The following is a 10,566-nucleotide window of genomic DNA, read 5'->3' on the forward strand; positions in this document are numbered from 1 at the left end:
ACAAAAATTAGTTGGGTATGATGGCACAAGCCTGTAATCCCAGCTCCTCAGAAGGCTGAGGCAGGAGAATCACTTGAACCCTGGAGGTGGAGGCTGCAGTGAGCCAAGATCACGCCACTGCATTCCTGCCTGGGTGACAGAGCGAGACTCCATCTCAAAAACAAACAATACAAAACAAAACAAAAACAACTGTTTGTTCATGTCCTTTGTCCATTTTTTATGGGGTGTCTGTTCTTTTTTAATTTGTTCATATTCCTTATAGATTCTGAATATTAGGCCTTTGTTGGATGAACAGTTTGCAAATATTTTCTCCCATTCTATAGGTTTTCTGTTTACACTCTTCATTATTTACTCTGTTGATAACTTTTGTGGAAAAGCTCTTTAGTTTATTTGGTCCCATTTGTCAACTTTTGTTTTTGTGGCAATTGCTTTTGGAGTCTTTGTCATGAGACCTTTGTCAGGGTCTTTGTCCAGAATGGTATCTTCCATGTTTTCTTCTAGGATTTTTATAGTTTTAGGTCTTCAGCATAAGTCTTTATCTTGACTTGAGTTTTGTATATGGTGAAAGGAAGGGGTTCAGTTTCAGTCTTCTGCATATGGATAGTCAGTTATCACACCATTGACTGAATAGGGAATCCTTTCCCCATTGCTTGTTTTTGTCGACTTCATTGATGAACAGATGGTTGTAGAGGTATGGCATTATTTCTCAGTGCTCTAACCTGTTCTATTGGTCTACCTTTCTGTCTTTGTACCAGTACCATGCTGTTTTGGTTACTGTGTTCTTGTAGTATGGTTCAAAGTCAGATAGTGTGATGCCTACAGTTTTGTTCATTTTGCTTTGGATTGCTTTGGTTATTCAAACTCTTTTTTTTTGTTTGTTCCATATGAATTTTAGAATAGTTTTCTCTAATTCTATAAAAAATGTCTTTGGTAGTTTGATAGGAACAGCATTCAGTCTGTAAATTGCTTTGGGTGTGTGGCCATTTAAACAATATTGATTCTTCTTATCCATGAGCATGGAATGTTTTTGCATTTGTTGGTCATCTCTGCTTTCTTTCATCATTGCTTTGTAGTTCTCATTGTAGAACTCTTGCCTCCCTAGCTAGCTATATTCTTAGGTATTTTATTATTTTGTGTTTATTGCGAATGAGATTACATTCTTGATTTGGCTCTCAGCTTTAATGATGTCAGTGTATAGAAATGCTACTGATTTTTGTACATTGATTTTATATCCTGAAACTTTGCTAAAATTGTTTACCAGATCAAGGAGCTTTTGGGCTACAACTACAGGGATTTGTATGTATAAGATCATTTTGTATGTGAAGAGAGATATTTTGACTTCCTCTCTTCCTATTTTGTGGCCTTTTATTTCTTTCTTTTGTCTAATTACTCTGGCTAGGACTTTGAATACTATGCGTAATAGAATCGGTGAGTGTGGACATCCTTGTCTTGCCTGGTTCTCAAGGGGACTGCTTCCAGGTTTTGTGTATTCAGTATGATCTTGGCTTGGGTTTGTCAATAGATAGCTCTCATTATTTTGAGGTACGCTCCTTCGATGCCTAGTTTGTTGAGGGTTTTTAATATGAACAATGTTGAATTTTATTAAAAGCCTTTTCTCTCTCTATTGGGATGATAATGTGTTTTGTTTTTAGTCTTGTTTTTCTTTTTTTTTAAATTTTTTCTCTGCCAGGTTTTGGTATCAGAATGAATCTAGTCTTGTAGAATGAGTTAGGAGTCTCCCTGCCTCAATTTTCTGGAATAATTTCAGTAGGATTGGTACAAGCTCTTCTTTACATGTCTGGTAGAATTTAGCTGTGAATCCATGTGACCCAGGGATTTTTCTGGTTGATTGGCTTTTTATTACTGTTTCAGTTTTGAAACTCGTTATTGGTTTATACAGGGTTTTAATTTCTTTATGATTCAATCTTGGGAGTTTGGATGTTTACAAGAATTTATCTATTTCTTCCAGGTTTTCTAGTTTCTGTGCATAGAGGTGTTTGTAATAGTCTCTGAGTGTTTTTTGTATTTCTATGTTGGTGGTGGTAATGTCACCTTTGTCATTTCTAATTGCATTTATTTGAATCCTCTGTTTTTTTCTTTATTAGTTTAAGAAAGTCTATCCATCTAATGTGTTCTTTCAAAATACCAATCTTTGGTTTTGTTGAGATATATATATATATATATATTTTGTTTGTTTGTTTGTTTGTTTTACACCTCAGTTTCACTCAGTTCAGCTTTGATTTGGTTACTTCTTCTTTCCTGCTAGCTTTGGGTTTTGTTTGCTCTTGTTTTTCTAGTTCCAATAGGTTTGAGGTTAGGTTGTTAATTTGACCTCAAACTTTGTGATGTGGGGATTTAGTGCTATAAGTTTCCTTCTTAATATGTGTTTAGCCATGTCCCAGAGATTCTGGTATGTTATATCTTTGTCTTCACTAGCTTGAAAGGTTTTCTTGATTTCTGCCTTAATTTCTTTATTTATCCAGAAGTCATTCAAGAGAAGGTTGTTTAATTTCCGTGTAATTTTACGATTTTGGGAGATCTTCTTCATATTGATCTCTCTTTTATGGTGTTGTGGTCCAGGAGTGTGGTTGGTTTACTTTCTTTCTTTCTTTTATTTTTTTTGAATTTGCTGAGGATTGTTTTATGGCTGATGTGTGGTTGATTTGAGAGTATGTGCCATGTGCAGATAAGAATAATGTATATTCTGCTGTTGTTGGGTGGAGTGTTCCTTAGATATCTGTTAGGTCCATTTGGTCAAGTGTTGAGTTTAGTTCCTGAACATCTTTGTTAGTTTTCTGTGTCTATAATCTGTCTAACACTGCCAGTGGGGTGTTGAATTCTCCAACTATCATTGTGTGATTTATCTAAGTCTCTTTGTAGATTTCTAAGAACTCGTTGTATGAATCTCGGTGCTCCAGTGTTGGGTGCATATATATTTAAGATAGTTAAATCTTCTTATTGAATCGAACCCTGGATCATGTAATTCTCCTTTTGCATTTTTTGATCACTGTTGGTTTAACGTCTGTTTTATCTGAAATTAGAATTGCATCCCTTGCTCTTTTTTTGTTTTCCATTTGCTTGTTAGATTTTTCTTCATCCTTTCACTTTGAGCCTATAGGTGTCACTGCATGTGAGTGTCTCTGGAAGTCTGTATACAATTGGGTGTATTTTTTTTTTAATCCAACTTGCCACTCTGTGTCTTTTAAGTGTGATGTTTTACATTTAAGGTTAATATTAATATGTAAGGATATTAAGAGGCTTGCTCTTAATCCTCTCCGTTTTCAATAAAATGAGAGAAAATGTATTTTTATTGTTCCAAGTAGCATTCTTTCCTTTCCCATATCATTTCCAATATTTGGATTTAAATCTGTCCATTGATATTCTCTGTCATAGCAAAAGCTTCATTCAGGCTGTTACCTTGACTTATTCTGTTATTCAAGACCTAGTATCATTTGTGCATACCACATTTTAAGATTAATACTTTATATATGTGTATAACATGGATAATATTTAACTTAAAGATCCATGACAACATTTATCTTTAAGATCTGGGGTGGATTAAAATGAGAAAGGCTTCTCACAGGCATTTCCACTTAGTCATGCTTTAGGAACTTATAGTAAGTAAGTATAATGAAACTCCAGACAAATAGGGATTTGGATTGATATGGGCACTGCAATATTTCCAAGGAAGGATGGAATCTGGCATAGGTAGTGCCTCACTAAATGTATCATGAATGGAAGAATGTATGATTGAATGAACAAATGAATGAACCTCTTTATGTTATATTCTGTTTGCTTACTAACCCTTCCTCTGGCTTTACTACCCTGAAAGAGACCCACAGAATAATAAATGGGAAGGAATGAACTAGTTTTGGTTACTTCCTATTACACAGTTAGAATGAGTTCAATGCAAAATCTTTACAATAGTTAATACTTTGTGCCTCTGCCTCCATTGAGTAAAATATCTATGTCTCATCCTTTTAGCAACAGCATATTCCCCTTCAATGTTAACCCAAACAATATTGAAGCCCATTAAAAATTATAGCGAGGTGATACAGCCCATAACCATACCTGTGTTTCTCTCCTTTTTTTACCTTATGGACACTGCTAAGTATTGATGACAAGTTATGTCTTCCCTACATCCCATATCTAGCTCCCATCCAGCTCACCTCCAGGGTTAGGGTGTCTCTGGCATTCTTCATTCCACTCCTGTGTGCAGCTTTTCTAAGTTCCTTTAAGCCTTCCTCTGGTTTATTGTTGATAATGAGCCACCGAGCAGACTCTAGCAGCCAACTGACCAAGGAAGAGAACAGAGGGGCAGTCAACTTTCACTTGCTCATTTCTTACATTAGTTTTTTCTTAAGATGTCTTCTCCCTCCAAGCTAATATCCACCACTTGTTTGGTTTTACCAGGAAATGTAAACTCACATTCTCTTTGACCATAACTAGAAAAATGTGAGATGACTCCTCCATCCAGTACACATTTCACTGTTGGGAATGCAGACTTGGAATCATACTGGCTCCTCTCTTACTCGGCAAATTTACCTTGGAGCTCCTGACACTGCAGCATGAAGGACCATCACTTGTACAGATAGATGCCTGCCAAGTTCCTAGTGAGGTCATAACTTATGTCTATTCTTAATGTGTTCTTTTCCCTAAAGTAAAGTCCCTCAAATAATTTATGCATGCTTAACGCCTCATACAACTAGAATCACTCCTGGTCATATCATCTGTGAATAATCTGGACATATTAACAAGTTATGTACCTAAATATTCCTCAGTGTTCTCATCTATGTAATGGGGAGAATATTACCTTCTAGGGCTGTTATGGAGATAAGATAAATGAATGGATGAGCCTGACAGGGAGTTTGCTTACTTTTCTATCTGAACTCTTCTCTCTGTATTACATCTGTAATCATCTCTCTAAGGTAAAGTCCAAATAGATGTCTTTCACTGAACTGGCCTTTTTAAGAGGAGAGTATAGTTAACCATCTAAAAGTGTTTGCAAAGCTAATAGAAGGAAGATGGAACACTGACAAATGAGGTAAATTATTCATTTTGCCTTCATATTTTAATTGAAGAAACCATGCAGCTCTTTCTTTAGTTATGAAAGTAAATTTGCTGCACCTTCTTTTCATCCAATATCACCTACAATAATTAAGAAAAAAAATCCCAAACTTCTCCATCATGTATTTTTTTCCAAAGATATATATAAAAACACAGACTACCATGGAAGATAGCTCCTCAAATGTTTTCCTGTATTGGGGAAAACATTTTTGTAATAATTCTGTTTCCATAATATTTGTTAAGGCGAAGATATCCAGGGACACTAAGAAGTCCAGGCAATGATTCACTGCTATTCCCCATCTCATGGGTTGCTGGTTTTAGCAAATGAAAACACAGTGGCATGGATACATTTGAATTTCTATTAAGCAGGAAAGTGTTTTAGTATAAGCATGTCTCATGCAATATTTTGGACATAATTATATTAAAAATTATTCATCCCTTATCTGAAATTTGAATTTAATGGGACTTCCTATGTTTTATTCATGTAAATAAAAGAACTCTCAGGTGAATGAAATTTCATATAAATGATAAATGATTTTGAGTAAATTATGTCTCTTACAATATTTGAGATACAATTTTAGAGAAATATTTGTTGGTTACCTTATGTTGAAATTTCATTGATTGTCCTCAGTTTTATCAGGAAACTCTATGTGTTCTGCTTCTCGTATTGGACATCAAGCACAGATTATGAGAGGATGTGCTCTCAGGTTTATACAAAGAACAAAAAAAAAATTCAGGTGTCCTAGTTCCATGTACATTCTCATTCCAGTATCTCATTAAGATAAAAGAAGAAACAAACTCATACCTTGAGGTCAGAAAGATCACAAAGTATGGTACAGACACCACAAGCTGGAGGATATGCCAGTCTCGAATGGCAAAAGCCAGGCCTGCCAGGGTCATAAATGCAATACCAGAAGTACACATTCCCAATGTAATTCCCATGGCCTGGAATCTGTGTGTTGCCCACTCGGCTACTGGAAGAAAAAACAGATAAGGCTTTGACTTCAAAGGTGGAGTTTCAATTTCAAAGTCACAGTTTGGGAAATGTGGATCCAAAGTGTTGACTTACTTAACATAATAGTATTTGTTATGAGGCTCATTGCAGCAATCCCAGACAAGAAGCGTAGTGCACAGTAAATGAGGAAGGTGGGAGCCAAGGCTGCACAGGTGCCAACAATGGCGACCTGGAGGTAACACCATCTGACCACGAACCTTCTCCCAAATCTGAGAAAAAGAAACAGGTTAGATAATGGCAACAATAACAACAAGTGGAAAAACTTAGCAAAGAGAAGGCACACTTTGAAATTTAAAGGATGTTTAACAAGTGAAACTTTGCATTTGAAGCATTAAAGAATCAGTAATCAATGGCAGATCTCAGACACAATGTTCCCTGTTTCTAAATAAATACCAAGTAGATCAAAGTTTATTTTCCAAACTCTCAGCAGTATATTTTTGACACTAATTGAAACCACATAAGACAGGGTGGAATATTGGACATTTTAAAATATCAGAAGTCCCTTGTACTAACACTAATAACACAATGTGTCTCCTATGTACTTTAGCATAGTAGAGAGCCTGAGCAGGGCATAGCCTATAAGACATCTAAATCTAGATGTAGAAGTCTAGGACAGTGCAGGCTATGGGTATACTGATGTGAAAGGAACATCCATAGAACAACACATCAAAGTTGCTGAAGTGTTGCAGGGGAGGGCCAAAAAAAAAAAAAAAAAAAAGAAAAGAAAAAGGGAATTTAGTGTTTTTACTGTTTTCTGGGAAAGGAGTCCTCTCTGTAGACAACTGGAACAATATAGCCTGTGGTGAGGCAGGATTTCAGCTCTCACCAATGTCATTGGCATTGTATCGAAGGTTTTAGCTACTGCTGGAAAGAGATTAAAAGGAAAAAATAAAAATTAATGATTAGAACTATTCCACCTTGCAGATGATATGATCAAGTTGGGAAATTTTAAGGAATCTATAAATTGCTACTAGAATTAATAAATTTATCCAGTTGGCAGGATGTAAGTTTACTATGAAAAAGTTAATTATCTTTACATATATGTACATAATTTACATGTAAATTATCTTTACATATGAATTAGAAATAAATTAATAAAAAATGCATGACTTTATCATAAACTACAAAATATTGCAAAGGGAAATTAAACAAAAGTCTACCTTAATGAAAAGCAATATTTATAGATCAGAAAATTCAATATTTAAAAAATGTCAGTCTTACCCAAAATGCTGTTTAGATTTAATGCAATTCCAATAGAAATCTAAAGAAAATTAGATTTCTCCCTTTTCTCACATCATAATGTAGTTCCTTGTTTTTGACTTTTACATTGGTGGAACACTATAGTATGTAATCTTTTTGTTGGTCTTGTGGTACCTAACCAAATGGTTTTGATGTTAATTCATCTTATTGCAGACAGTACTTTATTCATTCCCTTTGCTGTAAAAATTCATTATGTGAATATCTGCTTATTTATTAACCTATTATTAATGAGATATGGATTATTTCCGATTTTAAGATATCATAAACAGTTGAGTGAGTTATTTCAGAACAATCAGTTTGATCGTAGCCTACTCTGCATATAATCACGTAATATTTCCACTTAGGCTTGTGAGAAATATCAAAATCCTTAGGTTATCTTGTCGCTTCGTCTTCAGCTGATTCTCCACTGTCATCTCCTGCCTGGCATCTCCTACCCCTTCTTTTACCACCCTGTGATCTATTAAAATTGGTCTATCTGCATTTTCCCAGGACAGTATCACAGAGGACTGGGTGACTAACTATCGGAAATTAACCCTCTGACTCTTAGCTCATTCTACATTCCATTTCCTGTAGTACATTCGAGGTTCAAATTTTCAGGTGAGACACCAGAAGACATGATGTTGGTGGATGGCAAGGGGCACTTCAAGTCCCTCATCGCCATCAAGGGAGACATGGTTGGGTGATGGTAATTGTTCCCTGCCATGTCAGGAGACATACAGCAGGTGAATACCCCAAACTTCTCACACCACAGACTGTGATAGTATTATCCTTGGATTACTTACCTCACAATGTTCTAAAAAGCTGTTTTTGCAAAGACAATAATCAACTTTCTACACATAATTTTTCAACACACCACCAATGATACCTTCAAATATACCCTACAGGTTTTAGAGGAATGTGTGCTCATCACACTTGGAACTATGATATAATGACCATTCTCTGGGCACAAGCCATCAGCTCACAGTGTCCAGGTAGGATTGGACCTGGTACTCCTGGCCAAGGCTGAATCCTATGTGATGAAACGTCTTCCTTTCTATTCCCTTAGTTAACGCTTTCTCATATTTCTAAACCACATGTTGTGGTATCTTCTCTCTAAACCCTGTCTTGAAACACCCCCAGTTCACATGGAGATATCATTTCTGTGTCCTGCATACAGAGCTCAAATTTTAAAAATAGCACTCAAAACACGGACTAAAAATTTCCTTTTCTGTTTGGGGATCAAGGCAGCCTCAGGAGAGTGTAATTTGCAGTAAGTAATTCTAGATGAAATAATGTTTCATAAGTTGATAAAAATGTCCTTAAAGAGAGCTGTGATCCATACGCACTCACCTGTCTGATAAATGACCGCCTAGGATGCCTCCCACCATCATTCCAGCCATGAATACAAATTTAGCCACTGAAGTCAGTGATTGAGAGTCACATACCAGATCCCACTGGAAGAGAAGGAAGCCAGCACATCAATGCTTATTACCCCTCAGTGTAACTTGATCAAAACTTCTTAGCATGATCTGCAAGTTTTCTAATATTAAGTCTTTAACTTCCTCTGCGGCTTCCTTTTTCAGCATTACCTGACCTTTATGATTCAAGTCTCAACTTAAACATAACTTTCTCTTGGAAAACTTTCCTAAACCTATAGGTTTTTATTTCATACTAAATGGTTCTCAAACTTGACCACACGGTGCAATCACTTGAGGACCTTTAAAAACTTTTAGAAACCTAAATTTCCTTCTTAGACCTTCTCATATGATTGTTTTAGGGTATACTCTGGGCATGGAGGCTTTTCTTAATTTCCCAGATATTTCTAATTTGCAATGACAGGCTGAGCATCACTGACCTAGCAGAACATTTTAACATATTATATATAAATGCTTGTTTAAACTTTGGTCTCCCTGTGACTTAAAGCATTATAATAGCAGGATACCTTCTACTTTGGAATTCATTACTCAAAATGTGTAGGTGTCAGACATTTAATAAAGAAGCAATTAGTATTTGCTGAAAGAATGAAGACTAAGGACCTACATGTGACTAAAGGCTGGAAGCATGATTATTACTTGTATTATTCTAAACACCCAGGTCACATACTCATGAGAGGAGAACAGAGCCTCTTACCTCAGTCACGATGGTGGATGAGAAGGAGGTTCTGTCGTACACCCAGCCATCCACACAGGGCTCCATGTCTGGGTCACTTGTGTTGGGGAAGGTCCCATTCAGGTGAAGGAGCTGCCACTGGGGATGAACAAAGCGACGACACTTCTCTGGCCTCATGTTTGAGTCCAGTGGGATGGAGATTCTCAAGAGTGCATCTTGGCTGAGGGCCCCAGTGTCATTGTCAGAGACAGTGTCATTGTCCAGGATGTGGACCCAGCAACGATGGCCAGGCATGAATGCAGTGAAGTTCTCCAGCATAAAATGAAGGTATGTAGCAACAGCAAAGATTGAGAGAAAAACAGTCTGAAGGATCTGGAATCTCCACAGGTCACCAGCGTGACCCAGGAGGTCCTGAAAGGCCATTGAGGTTGAACAGTTGATCCCCAAGTAGAGGCAAAATGACTGTAGAGAGGTTCAAAGAGGGAAAATGTTTTCTTTCCCTAAGTCACACTAAATGTGTGTTGATCCTGACCCCACTCTCTTCTTGACGACTGTGCTTCCCCTCTGCAGCAGGACCGTGGAAACAGTTTCCTCAAGTCGTTTTGGGGTCAGATAGGTAGCCGTTTTCTTTAAAGTCACATAAGAAATAATTTGCTCAGATACTCCCAGTCGTTTACAATGAAATGTGTTTAAAGTTCTACTTTTTCATGTCTTTAGTAGCTCCCAAAATCAGCACTGGACTTTGGTCTACACTTTTCTGTAAACAAACTAAAATAAACCTGCTACATGGTATGCGGTCATTGCAGGAAGCATAATTTTGGCGACTCAAAGGTGAAGTGCTTTTTTACTTCTCTGAAAACAACAGAAGGCAAGTTTTTCCTTGTTAAGTACCAATTTTTGATTAAGAGTTAACCTAAAAAAGTCGAAGTTAAACTAAAATAAGGGTACTATGGTGCAATCCTTTCGTTTTGGTGACTGATGTTCTCCTTCATGTCAAATCACACCACAAATTCACACTGGAAATACATTGCTAGAAATGTGGACAGAATAGATGGTGATGAAAAGCAGAGGAGTAAGCTCATATGGAGGTTTACTTTTACTGGCTTATTATTTTTTCAGATAGTATTTGTGAAGAC

General features: G+C 36.6%; 1 protein-coding gene across 3 annotated transcripts in view; it reads right to left on the bottom strand.

The window, feature by feature from the left end:
* SLC22A9 (solute carrier family 22 member 9) overlaps positions 1 to 10,121 on the bottom strand; it is a 34,896-nt gene extending 24,775 nt beyond the window's left edge. For 2 of the 3 annotated variants that reach the window (XM_054439273.2, XM_054439271.2), the window contains exons 1-5: positions 9,452 to 9,891; positions 8,672 to 8,775; positions 6,137 to 6,291; positions 5,873 to 6,041; positions 4,170 to 4,293 (exon numbers count right to left, since the gene is read on the bottom strand). In XM_054439273.2, the coding sequence (XP_054295248.1) occupies positions 4,170 to 4,293; positions 5,873 to 6,041; positions 6,137 to 6,291; positions 8,672 to 8,775; positions 9,452 to 9,853 (954 nt within the window). In that variant the 5' untranslated portion in view covers positions 9,854 to 9,891. Of the gene's footprint in view, positions 1 to 4,169; positions 4,294 to 5,872; positions 6,042 to 6,136; positions 6,292 to 8,671; positions 8,776 to 9,451 lie in introns of all 3 variants that reach the window. The other variant, XM_054439272.1, reaches the window with a different exon arrangement.
* Between the last annotated feature and the right edge of the window lie 445 nt (positions 10,122 to 10,566).

Source organism: Pongo pygmaeus, chromosome 9, assembly GCF_028885625.2.
Source record: "Pongo pygmaeus isolate AG05252 chromosome 9, NHGRI_mPonPyg2-v2.0_pri, whole genome shotgun sequence".
Lineage (NCBI taxonomy): Eukaryota > Metazoa > Chordata > Mammalia > Primates > Hominidae > Pongo > Pongo pygmaeus.